This window comes from Hippoglossus stenolepis, chromosome 11 (assembly GCF_022539355.2).
Source record: "Hippoglossus stenolepis isolate QCI-W04-F060 chromosome 11, HSTE1.2, whole genome shotgun sequence".
Classification (NCBI taxonomy): domain Eukaryota; kingdom Metazoa; phylum Chordata; class Actinopteri; order Pleuronectiformes; family Pleuronectidae; genus Hippoglossus; species Hippoglossus stenolepis.
In genome coordinates, this window is record NC_061493.1 from 21,647,286 (window position 1) to 21,674,853 (window position 27,568).

General features: G+C 43.5%; 1 protein-coding gene across 3 annotated transcripts in view; it reads right to left on the bottom strand.

The window, feature by feature from the left end:
• The window catches only part of cadm3 (cell adhesion molecule 3), an 84,139-nt gene that overhangs the window by 16,720 nt on the left and 39,851 nt on the right, over nt 1–27,568 (bottom strand). For all 3 annotated transcript variants that reach the window (XM_047342008.1, XM_047342007.1, XM_035171248.2), the window contains exons 4-6: nt 17,882–18,034; nt 11,076–11,213; nt 333–503 (exon numbers count right to left, since the gene is read on the bottom strand). In XM_047342008.1, the coding sequence (XP_047197964.1) occupies nt 333–503; nt 11,076–11,213; nt 17,882–18,034 (462 nt within the window). The remainder of the gene's footprint in view (nt 1–332; nt 504–11,075; nt 11,214–17,881; nt 18,035–27,568) is intronic.

A 27,568-nucleotide genomic window follows, 5' to 3' on the forward strand; every position in this document is an offset into this window, starting at 1 on the left:
ACTGGGTGGCAGCACCAGCACAGAGTCCAGCGAGGCTCCATTTATAGTTTCATTTCAAATGATAACTCTCCTTTTCCGCTCTGACTCAACTCTGGGCAAGTGCACACGCAGAGGAAGGTTAAGTTCCTGTGTGGTCATTATTACAGGGAGCTAATGTGAAATTGCCGGTGCAGAGATCAAACTGCGGAGGGGAGGGATGTGCATGTACTGCTCAATAAAGAGAGGAGCAAGGGAGAAATGAAAACCAGTCCGAGGTCCTGCTTTACATTTCCTGTCCTCTACCTCTCTCGCTGACCCCCTCCTCCCTTTCCCACATGTCCCAGTTGACTCACACAGCACCCGCAGAGCCTGCTCGCTCCTCTTGTCCCCGGGGGCCAGCGACGGATGGTCGACGGCACAGGTGATGAGGGCCTTGTCGTCGTCGCGGCTCACGTCCAGCGTCAGCTCGCTGCTCACGTTGTATGTGAGGTCGTCGGGGACCTGCTCCGCATCGTTTGGGCGCCCTGTAGGTGAAGAGGGACGAGAAGAGCAGGGGACAGTCAGGAGGGGGAGGAGGAGGAGGAGGGAGGGCGTCTGCGTCTTAACCGGCAACGACAAAATAAATACACAACACATAAGCTGTGAAGGAGAAACACACCCTTTACAGTAATTAGGATGAGGTGGTTTCACCGTGTGGAAGTGTACAGAGGTGCAATGACCCCCATTTGTTCCCATTAAATGAAAAATGCCTTTTGTGCAGTTACCTCGTGCCCTTCTGCATCTGCCATGATACGCCACGTGCACTTTAGGTGTAACAATCGCATCTCTGCACTTTTTACAGCAATATCACACCTTTTCTCTTTCTCCCCCTGCTGACTCATTCGGTGATGTATATAGTTATATTCAAGGAGACGTCCCATCACGTCAAACCTGCAGCTCCACGTCTTGTCTGCAAGGTGACAAGGTCTTGCAGGAGAAACATGACTCAGATGTTTGTTCTTCTCTTGGTCTTGGCCACATATGACATGTGATTTGAGCAAAAGGGTTATTGATGAGTCCCTCCACACAAATTCATTACTGATAAACATCAAGTAACCAAAACTGTTCCAGCTCCTAAAACGTGAGGATCTGCTGCATTTCTGTTTGATATATGAATGTAAATTATTGTATATATTTAGATTTTTGAACTGACGGTGAGAATAAAATGATACATTTTATAGATTTTTGTTATTAATCAATTAACGGAAATAACCACATATCTCTGAATTTGTCTGTTTAATGTCATGAATCCCTTCTGTCCATGTGTACATGTGTTCATTTTTCCTGCAGGTTTGGTTTTAAGTAGTTACTTGATGCTATAAAAACATCATGCTTGACAGCTTGGACTGCGATTGGTCAAGTGCATGAGTCAGCCGGACCTTGGTGCCGTGGCCCCCCGACCCCCAGCACGATCCCTATCCTGGATATTTTGGCATCATTCTTTTACAACGGGAGGAAGTAGAGACACTACATTTATTTTTGATTCATATCTCTTGAGTTTGTTCTTTTTGCAATGCTCCTGAACTGACTAAATTTTTAAGGGGCTCAAACAAGACGAGTTTCTTCTCGTAGCACGACTTCTCATATTCCCTCAGTCTAACGTCCTGCAGCAGCCTCCTGGATCATGGGAAAACTTCTAAAGAAAAATTTCAATCTCAAAGCCACTTCATGCGATCCTCAAAAGTCAATGTTGCATGTCAGCAGCTCCAAATGGCAGTGAGCGCTAACCGAACAGGGGTCTGAGCTCCCTCGCGGTACCCGGAGCCCCTGAAATGTAACATCATTAAACTGCACACAGCGCTCTCATGTTTACTAACCAGGCCAGTCTGTGATGTTCCATGCTGACGGACACCAAAGGGACGAGCGAGGCTCCTCTAACGCTGCTAAGTCCAACTTTTCCTCGGACTCTCCCTTGCTGTTGCTTAGGAGATAACTTTCATTTCCCAGGGTATAATACCACAGAACAGAATTCAACTCTGGCAAGTGAAGAGAATCCACAGCATCTTAACTGCAATCTGTTGCAGACCATATTTTTTCTTAAATTAGAGTTATGAAACAGGTCTGTTGTTTTTACGGTGTTATAATATTCACAGATTCTCATAAGAAAAGCTCGTCTCGCTGTTTGCTTTTGTTTCCCCTTCCTTTTTAATTTTCTGGCAGCCGCCTGCAGTCTGAGCGGGATCCCAACAGGAGGAGCAGGTGTAAGTGGGGCTGAGCGGCAGCGGCGGCGCCACAGTCAGACAGAGTGTGAAAGCATAAACACAGTGGAGACTGTCATCCGGAGATTGCACTCTATTGTAAGGAATATCAAACTGGGCGGTCGGAGCGTGAAAGTGGCTGGTGAATCTTGGAGGGCGGACCAGAACCTTATCACTTTCTCCTGCATGGAGTCCCCCACACACACACACACACACACACACACACACACACACACACACACACACACACACACACACACACACACACACACACACACACACACACACACACAGGGGTTCACACAGGTTCACACATGTACACACACAAGCACGAGCGCATGTAGGTCAAGCTCATGAATAACATATACACAGAGGAGACAGAGATAGCAGTGGGGAAGCTGGTTAGCACACACACACACACACACACACACACACACACACACACACACACACACACACACACTCACACACACACACACACACACGTCTTTTCTTCTGTCTCACTTTTACAATCACTCAAACACACAGATATTATAGATGTCTCCTCCTCCTCCTCCTCCTCCTCCTCCTCCTCTCGCGCTCCCTCCAGAGAACTCTTCAAATACCACTGAATCTAATGACATCTCTCTTTTTATTACCATAACCAGTCCTCTGACCCGCGGAGAAAATTAGTTTACTTTCCAGGAGCATTTCAAAAATCCTATGCCACTCAGAGGAGTCTTTTCGTCACTGTCTGTCTCTCACTATGCCCCCGTCCCCTCTCTCTCTCTCTCTCTCTCTCTCCCTCTCTCTCTCTCTCTCTCTCTCTCTCTCTCCCTCTCTCTCTCTCTCTCTCTCTCTCTCTCTCTCTCCCTCTCCCTCTCCCTCTGCACACACAGACAGTCTATCGCCTTTATTAAAGACCGTGGATCTGCAAAAAACAGACTAGGGAATGAAGAAACCCGGTTTGTTTACTTACCGACTCCTGTGTACACTATTTTTTTTCGAAATCATACAATTGAGTTTTAATAAGTTTTTCAGGCCCAAGGGGTCACGGGAGCCGACTCCACACATTCATTACTGGGGGGAAAAAATAAGATTCAGTCAGTTTTAAGTGTTTTTTCTCCCAAGACGGCAGTGATGCACATTTATTCATAATTCACAAATCCTCAGTTCATTTTTGGATCATCAGGGCGGAGGTGCGTGTCAGCGGCTGCAAGCGGAGCAACAAGCAATTTGGCCATGAGAGCAGTAACAGGCCGTGTTATGATACTACATATAAATGAATAGAGTCTACATCTGAAAAGGTCGGATCATTTAAATTAAGAAAAACAAATCGTGCATGTTTTAAAAATGCAGATTTGTTTTTACCCAATTTCAGAGCTACATGTATTTCTCTCCAACCTTGCAGGATAGCGTTAAATTGAAAAATGTATTCGACAATTTAGCAGTGACATCTCTCAACTGAAATATTGTCCTGGGAGTTTTTATTTTGAATATAGGGGGATATTGCTCCCCCCCATGTGTATTTTAGTGGATCAGCCACAGTAGCCAGGAAGTTGTTACTGGAAACGGTGGGGGAATCTTAATTTAAAATATAATTTCTCAGTGCTGTGAGCAACAAAAACTCAAATTCTATTTCTGGGGGGTAATCTCAGCACCTGGACAAATAAAATGAAATCTATGTGCATAGCTGGATGTTATTTAAATTGAGCTGATGGGCAGGTATAATTAAAACCTGCTGTAAACTATCTACTCAACAGAAAACGGCAAATTTAGAGACGAGCTAATGAACATAGTGAAGCGTTTAGTGGAGAAGTGTTCATCAGGCGGACGGATACATGAGTGGAGGAATGCTGATACTGCTCCATAGAACCGTACACGCCAATTATTACTGTGTAACTCGTTCCCCACGTCGTCTTTAAGAGGGAATAACACGTCTGATGGTCGCATGTTGTTTCTGCTTTTCCCGTTTCAGCAGATGGGACGTGGACCAAATTAATTAAATCAAACCACAGGTGAAATAAATCTTCTGAAAGACGGTGTTGGTTTAGGTTTTGGTTTTTATGACGCGGATGTTTGTAAAAGTTTTCATGTTCTGATGAGTTTGGTTTCAATTAGTTATTTGACGCTGTTAAAACATCGTGATTGACAGCTTAGGCTGATTGGACTTTGATACCAGGGCCCAATGCAACGATCATTATCAGGGAGGTGGAGACACTTCATCCATTTTTATTTACAGTTTACGTTGTAGAGGTAGAAATAAAGTCTCCTGCAGGTTAAATCCATTAAAAACTACAGTGTATTTAGTTTTGATTAATTAATTTATCTACAAACCACGATTCACTTTCCGTCCTCAACTCATCATGTCGGTCCATTTAATATTAGTTTATTATATCATTGCCTTATTACATGGTGATGTGACACTTTACTAATATGATTCATAAATATCAAATAATCTGCAAAATTTACAAAGTTTGCAAATTATAAAATCATTACAAAAACATCACATCATCAGTTATGGTTTTAATGACTGATAAATCATTAAATATATATATATATATTAATATTCAATTATATTTTTCCAGAATTAGTAAACGAGAAGTGCAGTGTTCTCCTTATTTAAATATTGAAGCTCGACGATACTCCAGCACTTACTGAAAATTTAATGGCGTGCCCACATTTTTCTATAAAACCTTCCACGACTAGAACGAGAAGGTGGGCGATCGCCACATCCGTGAGAATAACTTCCCCCCCGGTGGTGATGCGATGCAGATGAGGTGCTGGTGCTGCTGACGCTTCAGCCCTCAAGCGCACAATACACCATCAAATAATCATATTAGGAGAATCCCCCCCCAAAAAATTGATGCAGTAATTACCGCGTGCAGCACGTTGGGCTCTTTCAGGAGCTGTGGCCGGATCAGAGGTGAAGGAATAAGTCAATTAATTGATTAGTCTCGTAAAAACTTTTAGACGTGTTATATCTTGTGTGGAAAAACCCCAAATGAAACTTACAAAGCCCCCGAAGGGAATCGAGGATTACTTTTGCTTTCTCTCTCTCGCAACATGTTTTGCGACAGAGACGGGGCGCAGCTTGTATTAACTGCCTCAGGCCGGGGTCAGATACAGACACAAAAAAGCCAGACGCCTGTCGGGTCCGGGTCGGGCTTGGGTAGTTTTCTCTCGGGCTGTGACGGGTTCTGACAGAAGAAAGTGGCCCGAGCCTCACTCTACTACACGTGGCTCAGTAGGAATAGAAGAAGATCAGTATTGCGAGGGAAAGCAACACGTATTTGCTCTAAGAAATTCTTGCCATGCCTGATTGATTGTGTTGAATTTTAAACTATATTTTGACATTTTACAAACTAAACTATCCTTCACTAACAGATAAAGATCATTATGTTGCCTGAATAATCCCCTGCAGCCTGATTCTGGATGGAAAACAAGTGGGAAAAGACCAGTTGGACGTGTGTGGGGAGAGCAAACGATATGTGTGAGTAAAACTCCTCCTTAATATTCAACATGTCTGCCAGCCGAACGAGACACTTAACCCCCAGCTACTCCCGTGGAGCCGCTCGGGCACCGAGAGCTCAAACTCCGGTTGCACTCGGCATCTCGGAGGTGTGAAGACGTGTATCTGTGAATAGAAGGTAAAGGACGGCTTAGCGCTGCTCTGCCTGCTCAGCAGAAGCCTCTCACTGGATGAGGGTTTAAAAAAACATAATCAAGGCAGTCATCACTTTTAGGCTCTAATCGGATTACGGCCCAGTGAAAGCACTGAAGTGTGATTCCAGTATTCATATGAGGTCATCTGATTCAGGAAAGAGTTCATTAGTCCTTTTACTGGATTACAAAGCTGGGAGGACAGATTTTCATCCTCGTCTCTATTTTCAGTAAGTTTTTCCATTTTGTTATAAAGTCTAATTCCACTTTAGCTCAAGTGGCGACTCACCGTGATGTCACCCACTGGTGTGAGCCTCAAGTTTGACATCTTGGATTTTTTGAAACCAGAAGTAACCATATTTAGAGATGTGGGTGGAGCCTGACTCGAGAGCTCCAGGACACTACACGCCCACCAACACTTGCGACCTGCACCCATTGGACGGTTACCGGCTGTCAGTCACGCGGTATCCGTGCACAAATGCATATCTACTATTTGACATTAAATGGGACTGAAATTTATTAAATTAACTGACTTTATAAATCATAGACTTCTATACAAAGTGTCGCTCTCTGCTGGTCATTTGAGAGAATACAGGTTTCAGGCATCGGCTTCACTTTTAGGATCTGCAGTTTACGTCCATTTGTAATATTTCTACTATTCTCTACAATAAAAATGTAGATACTGATCTTATCTGTGTTATTGTTTTATTTCCTTGTTCCTTTATGTGTCTGTTATCATATCCTTTCTGTAACTCGCTCTGTCACGTTGTGCAATTCAAACAAAATCCATTGTGATTATTGTTATTTAAAGACGTCATTCTGAGCTTTTGTAACTTGTGATTAAGATTTTCTACTATTTCCCTGACGTCGTATTGACCAATGTGAATCGATTCATAACAAAATGTGACGGGGGAATCAATAAGGAAGATTAGCGTTACGGCCTCAGAATTGTTCCACTTCCCAAATTGCTGTAATTGTGGCTGGATTGACTTTCAATTATTTATTTCTGAGAGGGTGTTAACGACAAATCCAGACAGTTTCTTCTGTTGACGCTGTAATCCTCTCAATCTGGCGTCCACACGCCGTCCCTCAAAGCTGCAAATGTCTGATATTACATGATCAATATGACAAATGTATTTAATAAAGGATTCTCAAAGGAGCCGTTCTCCTTTATTAGTAGTAGTATTACTTTTATATACTCTGATCCAAAGTTATCGGATTCTGGACTTTTACTGGAGCAGAATCTTAAAGTCGGGACTTGCAGAGAAGTATTTTGTCTTTGTGTTCGGCCGAGGATCAGAGCTTTTCTTATTCCACCGCCGTCCAAGTCTGTCTCGTCTCCTGCGTTACCTCCGTATGGACACACGCCCATTTACCCTTCGCCATCCGCCCCACGTCCCGCATTATGACAATTTGGGCCGGTATTCAGCTCGTATGGTTTTAAGTGCCACCATAAATCCCCATTATCCCCAATCCAATACATCGATGTCACTAAATGATCCATAGCCCTTTCACACAGTACAACTAATACAGTCTTCAAAGCTCTTAGCCTTTCATTCTTCTCAATTACCACTCCCTTTCCTGCACTCTCTCTTGCTCTCCTCGTCTCCGTCGCTCCCTCTATCTAAATCCTCTTTCCGGATTTCTCTCTCCATTTCATCAGCCTCTCCATCCTTCTTCTTCCCTCTCTCCTGTTGCGCTCACCAGTCCCCTCTTCTTTGCAGCCGGTCCCCCTTTGCTTCATCCTCTCCCCACAATCTGTGCTCCCACCCAGCCGCAAAGCCGCCCGGCTACCATCTTCTGTGGGTTTCCTAATTCCCCCCACTGCTCTTTCTCTCTCTCTCTCTCTCTTCTGTCTGCTCTTTGCAGCTTCCACCGCTCTCTCAGTATCCTCGCTCTATTTTTATGCATGCACGCTCATTCACTCACTCCCTCTCTCTCCGCTCTCTGTTTTTTCAGCAGCCCCTCACTGTCACTTTCTTGATACAAGGCATCTCACACACACACACACACACACACACACACACACACACACACACACACACACACACACACACACACACACACACACACACACACACACACACACACTCTACATCTGTGTCACCCTCACCCCCCTCCTCCATCTCTCGTTCTTTCCTTTACTGTCAGTGAAGCTGTCAGCAAAGCAGTGGTGAGCAGCAGTCTATGGGCTCATCTTTCCAACACACACCACACAACCACAACCACACACACACACACACACACACACACACACACACACACACACACACACAGACAAGAACTGCAGGAATGAGAAGCACAATAACAGCAAACTGACCTGAGGTGCTCTATCGTTATCTTGCCTGAGATGAGCTCTGTGTGACAGTCTGTGCGTGATTGTCATCTGTTCATTACCAGTGTTTGGGTATCAAATCGAAGGTGCGTGTGTGTGTGTGTGGTGTGTGTGTGTGTGTGTGTGTGTGTGTGTGTGTGTGGTGTGTGTGCATGTGTGTGTGTGTGCGTGCGTGTGTGTGTGCTAACAATGACTGATTGGTGTTCAGCGATGTCAGGACGGCTGGGCGAGGCCTGGAACAAACCATCATTCACATCCAGTTGATATCCTTCAAACGTCTCTCTGTCTGACTCTATTTTGGTCCGGTCTCACTTTTCCTTTTAAAGGGGCAGTTCACACAAATAACAAAAACAACAACCAGTGTCCCCGTCACTTTAGAGGCAAGAACGTTGATTCAGCAAAACCCAGGATTTCATTCAGTTTGATGCCAGCCTCATAAAAAAAGATTCTATTCTGCAATATTCTGCAAACCTCATGAAATAGGAAGAGTCACTGACAAGTTGCATTATGACAAGTGTCGGATCCCTACAGGGGAGCAGAAGTCAAGATCTCTGCTTAAACTTCTTTCAATAAAGCTTGAAACTCTAACTTGATAATAAGTTCATATATGTGCACTACTTTAGAAAGTTAATGCACATTGATTAATTTACCTGTGTTTGGTCAGTGACCACCGTCCCAGACATGACACGGCACATTCTCATGCACTAGCAAAGAGACAGAGAGGGCCCCTAAGAACTTTCTGTGATGGTCCACAGTCCCACTGATGTGGCGTCCCACCAGGATTTGTCCCTGTACACCCACTGCTTGACCATGAACGTTATTTCAGATCGTTTCAGTAGATTTTAACCTCTCGTTATAGGGAAAAGGAAACGAACACTAATTGTAGGTCTGCGACCGGAGAAAACTTTGGTTTCCTGCCTGAAATCACCATCCAGCTCCCTTTCTCTTTCCATCTTGCTTCGTAAAGGCCCCTCTACTCTGAACTGGCACTGAATGCACTAGTGCTGCATGTACATTTTGAAAAGCAGATGTACTTATAACGGGACAGGACTATTTCTTTACCTGGGATAATTCTAATATAAGCTAAACAGTAAGTTGTAATTTCTCCAGAGGATCAAAACTTTGTTTGTGGACAGACACAGAGTTGTTGATTTCTTTTGACAGATATCCCAACATATCTCAACTTGGACAAACAATACAAAAACTATCTGGGAGGAAAAAATGCTTTTCGTATTTTTGAATAAACTGTCCCTTTAAACAGGAATCCAATCTCTTCAAAAAGCAAATTCCCACACCCCTCTTTCCTGTTGTCTCCTTTTTTTAGCTCGGCGGTAACAAAAAGTTAATCTGTCCTCAGACGGGCAGCTCTCCCATTCCCCCTCTTTGCAGCTTTAGTCCATTCTTTCGATTCATTTCAATCCATAATTATAGCAAATAGTTACATTGCCAAGGCATGAGGACACAAGATGGGCCGTGAGCATTTTTGCATTACAAAGCCTGAGTGAGGCATTCTTGCATCAATAACTCATTATCATAAGATCACATTATGTTAGTATAATTGCGGTAGAAAGGGCCTCTGCGAAGAAGATCCACCAGTCTGAACACTGCGGTTTACACAGAGTGGGATTTGGCAGGACAGCTGGGGAGCCGTGCAGACAGACAGAGGTCGCTGTTCGCGCGCTACAGACATAGCTTAAAGCTTATAGAGTTTCTGGTGGAGGCAGATGGTGGAAGGAGCGAAAGGGCGACAGAAACAACACTTCCAACGTGTTTGTTCTGCTCGATAAAGCAAAACGGAAAACCTCTGACTGATGAGGCAGCGAGAAGCAGGTGGGTTTACTGGAAAACACGGTTGTAATTTGGAGAAACTTCGCCGCTGCCAGGATCAGCGTTGTGAGTCACAAGCTGCCAATCGTCTCCTGGACGGTTTTTTTCAGTTTATCAGTGAGAAAAGAAGCTGGTTAATTTGTCCTCTTTTGACTTCCTCTCTCGTCTGCACTCACTCTCTCCTCCCTGCTCGCTCCTCTCGTTTATCTGTAACAAAAGACCAGTCGCTCTGACCTCATGCAAAGCTCTCTCTATCTCTGTTTCTCTGTCGACCTCATCCCTTCATCCTCGCTCCCGCCCTGCCTTTTATTGCTGGATTCTGTCCTTATCCCCGGTTAGATCCGACCCATGCTATCTCCAGCTTTCTGCTGTGTTCCCCCCCCCCCAGTTGCAGATCAGACGCTTGCAGGAATAAACTCTGCATCGACACGCACAAAACAATAAAAGCAAACATATGCGCGGCTCCTTGGATACATGCATGGGCACACGTTTACAGGATCAGGACATGGTGAAGGGAATGAAGGGCACAAACACAAATATGCAAACACACTCACAGCATGTTTCTGCACTCACTCACACACACACACACACTCACACACACACAAGCAGCATGCCCTCGCACTTGCACACACACACACACACACATATTTGCGGGCACAGGTTTAGGGCACACAGAGAGACAGCAGGCAATGTGGCAAGAACACAAAAACACACAGCGTGATCACACACACACAAACTGCATCCTCACACACACAAATCTACAAACACACACAGTTACTGACACGTGAGGCATATGTGCACAAATTTGCACATGTCCATAAGCATACACACAAATCCTCATACACCCTGCAGGATCACACAGACACTTGATTTCGGAGACAAACACGTGTAGACAAGCAAAACCCACGTCCCTGCATCCATAAGAACATCTTGCAGCCACACACACACACACACACACTCACACTAACCTCACCAATGCACTACCTCACCACACCACATTTCTGACCCACAATGCACACACACACACACACACACACATTTCCTGTATCTCTAACCTTCCACCTCCTGGTCTCCACGGTACCAGATCAGACTGGCGGGGGGTTTGCTGCCGGTACTGGTGCAGGTCAGGGTGACTTTGCCCCCCTCTGGCACTGCATTCTCAAAGCCGGAGATCTGAGGGTTACCGGGCACACCTGGAGAGAGATTAAGAAACAGAAAGAGTTAGCGGGACAGACGCCGGGAGAAAACTTTTATGCTGAAGGGCTCAACCTTGTAGCCAGAAGTAGTTTTGCTGCAAAGTTGGGCTGCGTCGAATTCGGTGGAATAAAAAATAAACCCCAAAAGATATATATATATTTTAACAGTTTGACACAGCATCTTCAATATCACAGACTTGAGTTTATTTGGTCAATTTTAAAAGCAGCTGGAGGAAAAGAAATGACGGAGACTTGCAATGATTGGCACCGAAAATTGTTCACAGTCTTTGCAGAGTAGCTCAACTTTCTGTAAAGCACGTTTTCACCGAGACCTTCGTCACCATCATTTCCAAACGTTTGCTGACAAGTGACCACTTAAGATTGTCTCTAAAACAAAGGCCAAAGGACTGAGGCTCAGCGTCGTCTTTCATTTCCAAACCCACCACCGTCAGACTGGATGGCTGTTTGTTGTTTGCACCAAACTTCCTACAAAATATCCCAGTATCCAAGCGTTCTCTTATGCCTAAATTTAACCAAACAATAACAGTGGAAAATCAGAAACATAATTCTTTCACTGTCAAAGAAAGATGTCGAAAGAAAAACTTAATCAGCAGCTGTTTTGAGAATCAATCTTTTCATTCTCTGGGTCCAGCTTCTCAGAAATAACTTTTATTTCCTCATATGAAATAAATGGAATATCTTTGGGCTTCAGACTTTTGAACAGAACGAGCAATTTGAATTCATGCAATAACCTTGAACTGTCAGAAACTGTATATTCAGTCATTTTATAGAAATAATAGATCAAGATAATCAATTAATCAAAAATAATTGTACAAAATGAAAATAAGTTTTATTTGCAGACTTATATAAGTAAAACCACAATTAATACATTAATGTATAAGTGTATTAATGGGTTTGTTTGTACATTTTTGGGAAATATGATTCATTGCTAATGGTCTCAACTTATTATAAAATGCATTAGTGAAATATATTTCACAGGAAACCTCCATGATAACATGAGTCAGATCCTTACTGTGCCTGATCGTTGGACTCTTTCTTATCACGACTACTCTGAATAACAGCGATAGCTCACGAACGCTGAACAGAGACAAACTATTCCAAAAATAAAATGATAAAATCCTTCATAAACTTAACCTTCGTAACAGTACTTGAGGTCCACATATTAAGTATCCCATGATTTTGCTGCCTATTGAGAAGAGAATGTCCTTCAATTTACAAAATAAAAGTATTTGTGCTTTAGAGTTCTGCATTACCTCCAGTCTGGTAAATTGTATTGTGCGATTGTTCAGTTCTTAGTTCTTCACGTCAGTCTGAAATATTGTGTAATTTATATTTCTGCAGGCATAATTAAATTAAACCCAGAGTTCATTAGCTAAAAGCCAAAGTAGGAGTTTGAATAACTCAGTGAGAACAAATGGCTTTTTGAGACGGGACTCCGGAGCCTTGAGTCACTGTTTACACGAGGAAATGAGAGGGACGGAGGAACGACCCGAGCAGAAAGGGTCAAACACGAACCACCGAGTGAAACCACCGAGTGAAACCACCGAGTGAAACCACACACCGTCCCCGGCCAAGCCCCAAATCCCACGATTCATCGTCCAGCTGTTCTTCCAGATTCCAGCGTAGACGTTTGCAGGAAAAACATTTTTGCTTAATTACTATTCTAACTTGAGGCACGAGTTGAAATGAAAACAATGCAAGCAGAGGAGTGACTCCACACATGCCTTCTGCTGAAACATTCCAGCATCCACTTTTCTGTCCCAATTATGGTCAAAGGCGTGAGAGGAGAAAGTTGAACTCCTCTCGCCAAACTCCATCTGGAGGCGCTGTGGGCGGCACAATCCGCCAAGTGCTGGCCGGGCTCACTAGCATTCTGCTCTTGAAAATAATGAACATTCAGTTTTGCCATCTACCGCATATCCTGCCATCTTGTGAATTAAGGGAGGGAAGAGGGAGTGATGGACAGACAGAGGAAGAGACGGAGGTGAAACAGTGGAGGCAAAGAAAGTTGGACAGAAAGTTGATTTTCATCTGAACAGACAGGATTTTGTAGCAATTATTGAAATTTGTCAAAAATGACATTTTTCAGGGGGGAGGAAACTTTTATACATATATGTGGAAAGACAGAAACTCTCAAAGCTCGATAGACAGAACAGGTGACAAATGAGAAATGAACATAAAGCACATTAGCATGGTGTTGTGTTGCCATGTGCTCCGATCAGGATCCACGTTTTTTTTCATCAAACGATAAAGGTGATCACATTGAATTCATTTGCAGTGACTCCTTCCCTCTAAAAGAACAAGTGGACCAACACCATCCCTGCAGAATGCTCCCCCCCCCCACGGAGCCACCAGATTCCCTCACTGTGGGGGTCAAGCACAGGCCTGTACCATTCTCCCTGTGTGCATCACACCCGCTCCTGCTGAGGACGTCTCAGAGATGACTCATCTGACCACATCACGTCTCCGTGGAGCAGAGCCTGTATGGGTTTTTATGCACCACTGAACTCTCAAGTGTGCATTCATTTAAGTAATGAGGGGCTGATGCACCTCCGCCCGTCTGTTGTATCCCTCTCCATGTCGTTGTTAATGGACTGCTCTTGTTGTCACAGTCTGATCACGTCCTGCATTTACAGTCCCAGTCACCTGAGGAGGAGTTAGTTCTCCACATATCACCCGAGCACAAACATCACGATAATCAAGTGTGTGCTGTCAGCACCACATATTTATTGATGAATCTAGTCGGTGTTACTATTGAACGGCCATTGGGACAAAATGAACTGTCTTTCTCTATCCATCCATCTATCTGTCTATGTGTGTGTGTATCTATCTATCTATCTATCTATCTATCTATCTATCTATCTATCTATCTATCTATCTATCTATCTATCTATCTATCCTTCATCCTGATCCTTCTATCCTTTTATCTATCTATCTATCCTTCTATCTATCCTTCGATCCTTTTATCTATCTATCTATCCTTCTATCTATCCTTCTATCCTTTTATCTATCCTTTTATCTATCCTTTTATCTATCTATCTATCTATCCTTCTATCTATCTATCTATATCTATCTATCTATCTATCTATCATTCTATCTATCTATCTATCTATCTATCTATCTATCTATCTATCTATCTATCTATCATTTATCTATCCTTCTATCCTTTTATCTATCCATCTATCTCTTCTATCTATCCTTTTATCTATCCTTCTATCTATCTATCCTTCTATCTATCCTTCTATCTATCTATCTATCTATCTATCTATCTATCTATCTATCTATCTATCTATCTATCTATCTATCTATCTATCTATCTATCTATCCATCTATCTATCCTTCGATCCTTTTATCTATCTATCTATCCTTCTATCTATCCTTCTATCTATCCTTCTATTTATCTATCTATCCTTCTATCTATCCTTCTATCCTTTTATCTATCTATCTATCCTTCTATCTATCCTTCGATCCTTTTATCTATCTATCTATCTATCTGTCTATCTACGACTACTACTACTATCTACATAAGTAGAAAGCTTATCTAGTTTCAAGCTTAATATCTAAGTGATAGTTCATGAGCTACTGAGCCAGTTATACAGAAGACAAAAGTTGCCCCTGCCATTGTGTCTTCCTCTCCCAGATTGACAGATGGACAAGTGGACAACTTTGGAAATATAAAGTGTCATGAACGAACCAAGGTATAGATCAAAAAAATAAAAATGTGGTCAATTTTTAATGTGGCAGCATTTGATGTGTTGCTCAGTGTGCGGAAGCTCTCTGGCAGTAAAGTAGCGTTGAATATTAATGAGGGAATAATACTGCATGTATAGAATTGGCTGGAGAAGTCCTGTCGAGACCCTCTCCTCTACAAGGAGAAAGAAACAGAATAACGCTATCATAAATTATTCTCTGCTCAGCTCAGGAGAAAGCAGAGAGGCAGGTCACGCATTTCATTCTCACACACACACACACACACACACACACGTAGCCATTTAAAAAGTGACCACACTCAGCAGTTACGTGCTCATGTGTGTTTATGTGTGTGTCCGTCAAAAACCTTGCACACGTCACAACAACAATGAAACACCCACACACGGGCATCACTCTGCCAGAACTCAATATCTTGGGCCGATGTTCCCATAGGGGTCTGTGCATTTTAGACATTTTACCATACATTTTTAATGGTTTGGCTCCCTCTCTGGGGTCATGAAATATTTAGTGAACACAGAATACAGTGTCACATCCGTCAATTACGGCAAATAGGGGAGAAAAAAAATGCCTGAAGCACAATTACTGCAAAATTGGAAGATTAAGTGAAGGAGTGATTTCTTAATTGGAGTAAGTAGACCTGCACGTTCACCTTCAACACACACACGATACCTTCACCCACATTCACACACACAAATACACATTTTAGGCACTGTGAAAACATTTGAATAAATATCAATGCAGTTGTAGATTAAATGCTTCCCCAGCTGTTAACTGACAAACCTCCTAAATTTGGGCAACTGCACCGCGGCCTCTTGGACACACACAACAGCCGTAAACATAAAACCAACCCTGCTCCGCCCTACTTATCAGAATTTAAGCATCTCTTGTTCCCACTAAGTGCAATTTCCGAGAGAGTCGGGCATAAACCTGCAGCGGATTTTCATCCGAGTTTAATTTAGTTGGCAAATAATGATGCATTGGATTAAAAAAAGCAAGGAGGAAATGGAAAGAACCGATTCAAACCGCCCTCAAGATCCCAATTAGGCTCAGAGTACAAACTTTACTCTTGGTCATATCAGAGGCTATGCAAATATCGGTAATGGAAGCCAATTTGTTGAATAAATATGGATGCAGCTTAGTTGCGGTCAGCACAAACAATGACTCACTTTCATTACACAACCATTTAAAGGTGGAACTGAATGCACTAAAACGTTGGCCGTAAAATCTGCTCACCACAACTTTCCCGGACTGTCTGACCAGCTGTCTCTCCCATGTATACACTAAGTTCTCTATTGTGGTCGTTTGGCCATTATTTGGTTCATAACATCAGTGCCAGGCACCGGGCTTTGTTCTCGTCTTCAAGCGAAACCAGGAAATGCAGCCAGAACGAGCCGCACACTGAGGGACGGCAACAACTCGCTGACGAGAAAAAAGATACGGATGCCTTTGTGTGGGTAGAGCCGATTAGCCCGATATCCAATCAATAACCAGGCCCACTCACCGCGGACAGGAAGACCGCAATTTATGGCAGGCTGCGGGGAAACATCGCACATAGGTAATAACATCCATCTCCAAGAAGATGAGTGGAGCCAGTTTATCTCCACACGAGAGTTACATAAGGTCATAACCTCACACAAAGGTTAATGCTGCCGCGGAGGATCTGGAAGGAGACGGAGCCATAATATTATGGTCTGCTGAACTGTCAGAGGGATCATTTGGAATATTTATTCAATTCACCTCTTACACTGGCAGCAGAACATTTGTATCTTTAAAGGGACACTACTACTGCACATGGGAATCAGATACAACCAGCGCTGAACTCTGGAGAATCTCCTGACGTTCTCCAGAGAGGCTGCATGTGAGAACACAAACGGCTCCAGACTTTCTCTGGCCAGCCCCCGAGGAAAAACTCAGGAGGATGTCTGAACGAGCCGATGTGAGAACACAGGTTTCACCGTGAGCCAGTGGGGGTGTTGGATACTTTTTCTAAAACGCAACTGATGCAGAAACTAAATAACGTAAAGAAAAGAAATATCTCCGAATGAGCGGTGTCTTACACTCGGGTGCATTGTCCAGAGTAGGATGCAGTGTTTCTGCAGCTTTACCATACCAGGGAATAAATGTCAGGACATATCGATCTTTACTGCAGTGATTTTCACAAATTCTTCTCCTTTCCTTCATTTAAGTTCCTAAACTTTATCAACAAGCAACACTCAAAAGGTGGAGAGGCAATATTTCCGTTGTGTCAACGGCCAGCTGCCTCTTCAAGTCACAAACGTACAATGGACATCTACAGGGTCAAACTTCATTCAGCTCTGAGAGGGTGAACTCTGCAGGAGAGGCCAGGTAACACAATGTCATGGCAGTACATTCAAAGTGAATGTGTGACACAGTTTTCACCACATTATACTATTCTGTAATCCCTGTGTGAAGTCTGGAACTGGCTGGTATAGCCTTGTTTGTACAATTGCTGTAAACAACATGAAGGTGGAGGAGAAAATGTCCAAAGCTTCGAATCATCCATTTAGATTTGTCACAATCCTACAGGTTCGGGAGACAAATTAAGATAGACTGCAGTCAAGCCGATTTGCACAGCCATCAATCAGTCTCAAAGGAGACGCCTGACGACGAACACGGGGAAGACAAGGATGTCATCCTGCACCAGAACGCCTCAGTGACAACAAAGAATATTTCTTAAGCCTCGGTTTGGGAAAGGAAAACCTGAAGTCTCACGGAGAGAGGGATCCTCCTTCAAAGACAGAGTCAAGATACAGGGGAACGTTAACATTAATAAGAGTTAAGGGAGTTTAGCTAATTTTGCAATGAAAAAAAACACATGAGAAATACCCTCAACATTAAGATAAGGGCTTATCTTAAAGTCTGGGAAAGTTGCAACCGCTGTGATGTGAAGATGATGCACACGTGTGACCCACCTAGAACAGTGACCATGGCTCTGGCGGTGCGGACCGGCATGGTGAAGATGGAGCAGGTGTACTCGCCCTCGTCGGACATCTGCACCTCACCGATCATGATGGAGAGCTCGGTGGATGTCGAGCGGTGCAGCTGGATGCGGTTGTCTCTGAGTGCTGAGGGAGGAAGAAGACGAGGGACATCAATAATTAGAAATGAGCTCATCATCCACTTTGCAAATTATTAAAAGGAGGGTTCAGTCTCACAAGGTAGGCTTCTTAAAAAGTACTTGATTTATTCATATACTGTAATAGTTCATGAGTATTTTGTCTCTTTACTGACTACTGTCATTATTAATGTTGGTGTTGATGATGGTGTGATGGACGTCAAATTTTGTCACGTCAGCTCCAGATTCAAACGACTCTGGGGTTCGACAAAAGAAGAAAGTCAGAGGAAGGGAGGAGGAAACAAGAAGATGAGTGAGAGAAAGTAGGCGTAGTCGTTTTGAAGAAGGAGGGAGAGGAGGGCGGGGAAAGGGGAAATGGAAGAAGAGGAGGAAAGCACAAGGGGAGGATGTGAAAGTGAGGGGGGCGATGAGAGAAGAAAAGGAAGAAGGCCGTGGAGAATGGATTAAAAAAATCTGATGAAGTTAGGAGGAAAATGAGAGGAAGGAGGCGGACGGTATATGGAATGATATCATGAAGACGCTACAGCAGATGTGATGAAAGATAAGGAAAGGATGTTGGGATGGGGGGAGGTGGAGAGTGGGAGAGGTAGCGAACAGAAAGGAAGTAGGGAGAGCAGTGAACTGGGGAAACGGGCAAAAAGTGGGGTAAAGGAAGAAAGAAAATGATGAAAGGAAAGTGAAAGAAGATCGTTTGGAAGGAGCAAGTTGGAGCAAGAGGAGAGAAAAGGAGCAGCAGTGGGAATATAGTGAGAAGAATACGGGAGGTGGGACGGGGGAGGGCGAAGTCGGGGAAAGAGGAAAGTAAGAAAGATGGTGTGCAGAATTTAAATCGTGCGAAAGAGAAAGGTAAAATGAAAGGAGTGGGGGAGAGAGGTGTGAGAGAGAATGAGGTGAGCCAAGGAGAGAGGAAGGAGGAGGAGGAGGAGGAGGAGGAGGAGGAGGAGGAGTGATGAAGATGGGGCGAGAGGAGGAAAATAGCAGAGATGTACGCGTGAACGAGGCAAAGAGGAAGACAAAGAGGGAGTGTAGGGAGGCGATGCAGATTGAGAATGAGAGACAAGAAAAAGTGCATGAGAGGAGGAGGGGGAATAACACAGAGGAAGCATAAATAGCAAGGAGAAGAAGAGAGAGGGGGCTGGGTGGAGGAGGAGGAGTTGGGGGGGGGATGAAGAGAAGCAAGGCGGGGGCGACATAAGAGAGACATAAATGGCTTTGTCATCAATGAGAAATTCAGCCATGAAAGAGGGAGAGAGCGGAGCGGCTGAGATAGATGATGATGATGAAATGCAACGAAATAACGTCTTGTTCCTGTGATACCGGTGACCTCTGCGCTGTTTGTGCAGCGTGATTGCTGTCTGTCTCCCTGCCTTCCCCCCCCTCTCCGCCTGTCTGTACACCCCCCCCCCGTCTTAATAATAAAGGCTTTGTTCTCCTGCACCGCCACGCAGAGACACACACACACAACAAACACTAAACGTGACGACAATCGCACAAAAAAAAAGGAGGAACAAGGTACCTGCAAAAAAAACGCTTTTGTGGTCAAGCAAAGCGAACCACTTTTTTTTTTTGTTTCCCACATTCTGAGTCGTTTCTTTGCCTGGATTCTGAAACACGAGACGTTTTGAGAGGAGACAGATGAACTCGGCTTTATCTCAGGTAGTGTGAGTTGCAGCGGACGAGGACGGGGGGGGGGGAGGCCTCTGAGAGTGTGACGTCACACACATGGCCGAGGATTCGGTGTGTGTCTGCGGTTGCGTAACAGATGCAGAAGTGGGCCCCCGGTGGATCGCCTGCACCAGCACTTCACAATTTGGAACGTCTTCTGAATTAATAAGCATGAGCAGCGTTAAGCTGAGTCCACTTCTGTTTGGTTGGCAACAATGAAAACGCTTTGAATCTTATTTCGTCCCCTAATTTAAAAACACTTGTACTTGTGTGTGTGTGTGTGTGTCTGCGCACTTAAATTGTGGTTTTACGGTAACACATTGTTTTCCCGTTGCCTCTCTCTGTATTTAGCAGTGTTTGTTTATCTCTTCATCTCTGTCCTTCTTACTGTCTCACTATTATCTGTCTTTTCATCTCTCCATCCGCCTATGGGCCTGTCTATCTCTATTGCAGTGTCTGTCACTCCCTCTCTCACACACACTCACACACAGACAGACACACACACAGACACACACACCTCTGTTTCTCTTGGTATTTTTCAGTTATTTCATCCATCTCTACTTTGTCTTCATGCCTTATCACTAAGCAAGGTCACTACATCTGTCTTCGTGAGCTACCCTTTCCGTGTGTGTGTGTGTGTGTGTGTGTGTGTGTGTGTGTGTGTGAAGCATATGGTCTCACACACACACACCACACTACACACACACACACACACACACACACACACTTATCCATGCCCTCTGGACCCTGCGCTCAACTATCAGTCTCCCTAATTCTCTTCCCTTCATCTATCCTCGATCTCCCCTCTTTCCCTCTCTCTTGTTCTTCTTCGTCTTCTCCCTCCTACATCTCAACCATTTCTAATCTTTTCTGACTCCCGGGCTTTTCTCTTTCCCCCTTTTCTTTGTGTGTGTGTGTGTGTGTTCTTTACTTTTTTTCATTAGAAACGATGTATACTGCTCGCGAGTACAGGTGTGATGGATTTTCAAAAACGATATGATATGTAGTTATGAGGGCGAATCGATCGTAAGGGCCCCTGAAAAGCGTACATGTGCCTCGTGTTGTTCTGGCTGCGAGGTGAGCTCCTGATAGGCCACACTCTGAGGTTTGGTGGTACGTGGTGAATAAAAAGTATTCATTTATATTCACTGAGACAACCTGGATGAAAGTAAAAGTGTTTGTATCGTAGGATTTAGGTGCTCAGTAGAAATACGATTACATTTCTCCGAAAATGTTGTGACTGACATTTGGAGCGTGGCCGAGGCTTTGATGGACACGAAACTCTGAACATCTGAAAGTTCACAACGTTCCTCGTTGTTGAAAAGGGAGAAAATGTATAAATCCAGTCAGCGTTTCTCATACAGGACGGAAATGTGGGTTTAAATGAAACTTTCCTGTTTTAATTGTCAGAACAAAAGATGAGCAAGTGTGAAAGATAATATTCAAGGAGAAGCCCCGAGGCTTAAACCAGGCTCAGACATGAGTTATGAAATTCTGACCAGAGAAACTCCTCAAATCTTGAATATGCACGAGATTTGAACATAATCATCACACACTACAGGATAGTGTTGAGATCATTGTGCCAGAAGGAAGCAATGCACCACCTCCCATCTCCTAGGATCTCACAGGGAGGCAGATAAAAACAACATTTGAGAATGTGGTGGTTCAAAAAATGTACTGAAACGTTACCAACGCTTTGAGGAGTATTATCTGTCAACAGTGGAATGCAGATGACTTATCTATTTCCCTTTGGTTATTGTGAATTGAATGATGTGACGATAATCTTAACGATCCAGACTTTAAATATCGTTTGACATAACTGTGGTGGCCCCTGGATCTCTGACAGGTTTCAGACTGGATACGTCGACCCGTCACTTTGCCTGAAAGTCAAATCTGAACGTTGGCGAGCAGCGAGATCCCAGATTCCTCCTCTGATTGTTGGGAGAGAGATTCAGGCTTAAAATGACCAAAACCTCTCGGGTGAAGAAGCCAAACAGGAGCCACAACGTCCCCAGTTTGAACTGGACACCACTGATGCATCTCTCCCTGTTTGCCTTTGCCTATACGTCTCATTCCATTTCTGAAGACACGTCCAAAAATTTATTTGAAAGAGAAAATATCAAGATTTAAATAAAAACATAAGCCTGTGTACACAAAACCTAAACAGAGTATAGTTATAAATACCCCAAAAGCATCTAGGTCATATTATGTTGAACTAATTCATGACTAATATGCTAACGGGTACTTATTTTAAGAAAACATGCAATTTCACCTTAATTCTAATTATGTTCTTCCAAGTTGACGTATGTTATCATGTGAAAAATGTGCCATTCAGCCTCCTGATGATTGTAGACAAAGGAAAATTGGTATATAACTGAAATATGTCATAAGATATTCATGCAGTGTTAGTTTAACAGCTATAAACAGTTAAATTCACGAGTAACTTTCACGTTGCAGAGATGCATGTTTGTAAAGAGCAGAAAACATCTGCACTTGAATAAAACGTTATGGTGACACACCGGTCCCAGTCGGAACCGTTCATTGACTCTGTAGTGTTGCATTATTATTATGAGGAGACTCCTTTGTTTCTGTGCGGGAGGAATATTGAGCATAATTGAAAACTTGTCATGGAAATAATTCTACAAATAGCAGCTCAGTCAACTGTGCAACTCTGTGTTTGTACAATGTGTACGAAGGTAGAAAGGGTTTTAAAGGCTCTGCGCTAACAAGCCGCGGTGTTTACGTGTGTGTTGATTACACAGAGGGTGCACGTCTCCGCTGTGTGTGTGTGTGTGTGTGTGTGTGTGTGTGTGTGTGTGTGTGTGTGTGTGTGTGTGTGTGTGTGTGTGTGTGTGTGTGTGTGTGTGTGTGTGCAGACAGTAGCTCTTGTCTGCAGATCAAACTTGAGACCCGATACTCCCCAAACGTCCAAACTGTTGATCTGGTCACAGCAGCTGTTACTTGCTCACTTGTCTTCTTCCTCCTCCAAATCCTCCTCACTAATCCTCCTCTTCCTCCTCCCTCAATCTTTCTCATGGTTTTCTTATTTTCAACTTCAAACACATCGGGATAGAGAAGGAAATTCTCTCATAACACTTTGCGAGTGCACATACATATATTCCTTTTTCATCTGCCTCCCCATGCCTTTCCCACCAAGTTTCCACTCGGCTGAGAACTCTCTCAATTTTAGATTTGCTTTATTGGCACAGGGGAGAAGCCGTGTTGCTGAAGCAAAGTACATCAGTTACGGACCAATATTTCTATATCTCTTCATTTCACGTCACCTCCTCTTCCTCCTCCTCCTCCCTGTCCGTTGCTCTTCCAACACATTCGTCCATCTCATTTCCTGCCTTTTTCCTCCTCTACTATCCAGCCCTCTCGGTTTCTCTAAATCACGCCGTCATTTTGTTTTACATTTTACACATCTAGTTGACACTGAGAAGAGAAACTGCTTCTCTCTCTCTCTCTCTCTCTCTCTCTCTCTCTCTCTCTCTCTCTCTCTCTCTCACACACACACGTCGCCTCCATCTTCCCATCTGTTTCTGAATATTCTCTCAGTTCACTAATTATCCGTCCTTTCCGACAGTCGATCTGGGTTCGGTGACCGCAGGCGTCCCTTGATCATACGGTCCCCGCTGATCTGAGGGCGCCAATTGATCCTGGATCAGTGTGAAACACTGTGAAACACCTGATAAACACACACCTCTGTCTGCTTCACACGCCGTGCACCTCCTTTGCCTGCACCTCGTTCTCAATCCTCTTGTCTCACTCGCTCACATGCACCTTCAGACGGAATTTTTTAAAAAAGCAATCATTTAGAGGCGGCAGCACAAATATATGCCAAATCAATGAAAGGAGGCAAACAGAGGGAGATGAACCAAACTTTGCCCAGAGTGGTGCAAACAGAACCAAGGAGGCATTAGTTCCAGTCGAAACTTGAGAGGGAAACGTTCCCGGCGGTGCATCGGCTTCCAGCAACATGCCAATGAAATCCTGATGTGTAGTATTTACAGAAGCGCAAAATGTCCATTGGGGATTTCTGGTAAATAACATTGACTGATGACACATCCTAAGAGCCAGATTACCTGGAGAAGACACAGCTCACGCTGGCTGCTCAGCCTGGTGCCAGCAGGATTAGAAAGAAACCATGACAGAGGAGAATATATAAGGCAGAAGAATAGATTATTTTCTCCATCTTTTCCTCACCTTTATGGGAAAAAATTCAAGGAAGCAATTATCACAACGGCTGCCACTTTATCAGCCTGCACATTCCGGCTGCTTTCGGGTTTGTCTGCGAGCCACTGCGTCAGCTTCACTGCTCATTTTTTAAAGTCAAAGCGTCAGAGTCATGCCAAGTACAATGACAATATTTCCGGCTCTCTTCTTCATGCCCCTTTACGTCCTTGTAGCATTTTGATTTAATTGACTTTGATACTCAGTGCGGTACGTGTGTGTGTGTGTGTGTGTGTTTGTGTGTGAAGCTCTTTTCTCCATCGTTTTATTTCTTTAAAAAGGCAGAATGTCCTCACATGGTCCAATCCTTACTTGTGCATTTTGGGAAATACGCCTCTTTGTTGTCGTGCCGAGACAAAATTGGTAACAGGCTTGTGTCTGTGTATTAGATTTAAAGCCAGGCGGCGGGCGGGGGGGGGGGGGGTTTATAGATGATCAGCTTTGTATAAAGACTGGAAAAAGGGAAAACACACAGAAGATTTGTTTTCATGTCCACAAAGCAAGGCGAGCTCTTTATGGTCTGTGTTCTGAGCCGAGCTAATCAGCCACTGGATGCGGCTGCACTTGACATGAGAGATGCATCAATCTTATTATCTGACAGGAAGTGATTCAGCATATTCATATGATTCAAAACCCCCACTCGTTCTAGGTCTGTAGACAGCAGGTAAACTCTGGAGGGAATCTATACAGTCAGATACATGATTTCACTCATCGTAGAATCAGAAGCACTTTACCATTATTAACACAAGCACTTTAAATTCTTTTTAAATGCCGTCTGCTGATGTATTTTTAAAATGTGTCTTTCGAATACATGTCTGTGTGATTTCATGTCTTTTTATCAGCTCTTTTTTATTCTGCCTCCATGTTCATTGTGTTAAATATGTATTTGAAAGTGTCAATCAACTGATTCTGATTCCATTCGAGTCTTTAGCATGTGAGCGTCTGTATATTTTGCCAAAACAGCGAAACGTTGATTTATCTAACTGTCAATCTGTCTTTTGATTTTCTCAACAATCGCTTTATCTGATCGTGTTGAAACTTGGCGGCTGTGATGCTGAGGACCAGAGGAAAGGAAGGTTTGCTTTTCGTAAATAAGGCTCTTGCACAACTTACAGTGCACACACACCAGGGTTCACTTTTCTTACTCCATCACTATGACGTGGAAGGTGTTTTGCCGGGGTCCTAAGGAAGTCTCCTGTCAAATGTGAGTTTATTTGGATAAAGCTGTTTTATCACAGGCCGAGAAATCAGCTGCGGAATTAAAACTAAAAAGACTGCATGTACGTTTTGACTGTCTCTGCCTTTTATTACAAATTAAGAGCTGTACCAGTTAAACGAACACGTCACCAACGTATGTGTGTTTGTTCTGTTTTATGTCGAGCTTATTGATTTTTTGTTTTCCTTGCTATCTTGAGGCGGAAGTTCAAATCTCCGAATCAAACACAAGATGTTCTTCATACATTGACTTCATTAACCCTCGAAAATAAATTAGGTTTTCTCTTTCACTTTGAATCCTCGGCGCGTGCGCGCACGTCTCTTTCTTCTCCGTGCGCCTTGTCGTCCATTACAAGTGATTATTTTAAGGAGACATGGAGAAGTGGAGTTCAGACGAAAAAAGCCTTCTTTCAAGTGCCTGATTTTAAAAAAAAGTCTCTTGCGGCAGTCTTCGGGTCCTGTGATGGTTGTTGTTAATACATTCTCCAGAGAGCCTTCCCAGACACCAAGAAAAACTTTGACTGATGCGATGCGGATCAATAGTTTTTCAGAAAATGTCAAAAAACAACTCTCGCCGTGCATTTGGAGTAAACGCCTCGCACTGTGCTGTGAGCACTCATTGTCACTTTGTCTCTTCCTCCGTGAGGCTCCGCGCGGATCCTTCCATCAATATCAATGTTGGTTGTTTTTTTTTTGCGTTGCGCTCGCGTCGCTTAAGACTGTGTCAAAGTTTAACTCCATAAACTTTAGAAGTGGGCGTAGCGAGTCTTTTTAAATGAAATGATTCACAAGTTAGAGTCATTTCCACCACAGGCAGAGGAGGAAGGAGGAGGAAGGAGGAGGAAGGAGGAGCAGGATCCTCGTGGAACATAGTTTATAAATCACCAGAGAGCCCATTACCTCGTTAAACTGTTCTGAGGGAAATCGCCTGTCTGATGTCTGCTGATATGCTTTTATAGAAAGGAAATATGACAAGTAAATAAAATTATAGGTGGACTGAGAGCAAATATATATTTCTTTTTTTTACTGGAGAGGAAATGTGTTTGAGTATTTGTACTGTGGGTCTTTTTTTACTGTCGGCACACTGTGGGTTCACTTCCCTGTAAACCACCAGTCTGGCCTCATGAAATAAACAGAATAAATGGAATAAACACGGCTTGAGAAGTATTTACCAGGGTCCTTGGACAAAAAATGTGAAAGAAATAAGCAAAGTGTTCCGAGGCGGCGTCACAGGTGGAGACGTGATGTAGCTTCATGCTCAACAAGTCCAGGCAGGTTGAGCAGGACCGTTAAAGTAAGCAGCTGAATTTGCTTTTAACGCTTCACAACCTTGGTTTAGTTTGTGAATCGTTCCATAAATGTTTTGAGTGTGTTTTTCCCCCAGCAACATAATTTTATGTTTTTATATATATATTTTTTATCACAAGCAGTCGATCGAATCAGATATTCTTATTTATCCTTATTTATCCAGCTGGAAGTGAATCAACTGAATATTCAGTGCCTCTGTCATATAATCGTTTCAGGGTGGAGGAAACGTTTTCTTGTGTCCACGTGTTGTAATATGTACATTTTTTTATTCACTTGCTGTTTTTTGATTATGAGTATGTGCAACTTGGTGCAGCTTCATTGTTCAAACACACGAATGGACGCTACTATGGAGACTCTGGCTCCAAATAATGCGTATCTGGGATATTTGGGCTTTATTTCTGGACCGTGGGAGGAAGAGGAGACACAACATCTATCTTGTTAAACCGTCTATGGTTGACAGGGAATGTAAGTTTTGTAATTGTCATATATGTCAACAGTCTGGGGGTTTAAAAGTCCAGGTCCCCTCAGAGGCTGCAGCTCCAGTGACCAGACCCGGGATGTCTGCTGTGATGTAACCCAGACTTTTAAAACAGGATTTTATGAACTACTTCTAAGATTTACTCACTCTGATGTGGAGAGTCTCCTTGGAAGAAGCTCTCCACTGATGCACTGCATTAATACGAGATTCCGGCTCAGCCGAAAGCCAAATGTCTCTGTGATGCCCTCTTTTGTTTCCATTGCTTTGTTTTGTTTTCGTGTCTCGGTCTTTAACGTCCCTCGTGTTCGTCTCTTTGTCTCTCCTGCTCTCCCTCCGTCTCCTGGTAGTCTAGAATTAAATTAAGGTCCCATCTGTTTTCATGCTTTCCTACTTGTCTAATCTCTTCTATTAGCGGCACTGGCTCTTTTTTCTCTGCTCACCCATCCGTCGATCCATCCATCCGCCCCCACACAGTTCCTCCGGGGTATCTGTGGTTCCTTAAAAGGCTCTTAAAATAAATCACTGTATCTCAAATTAAAGGGAATTAAAAATGTATCAACATATCTTGAATTAGCTACAGATATGAGATAATTTGTTTTCGCAGCGTAATAACATGTTGTTTTG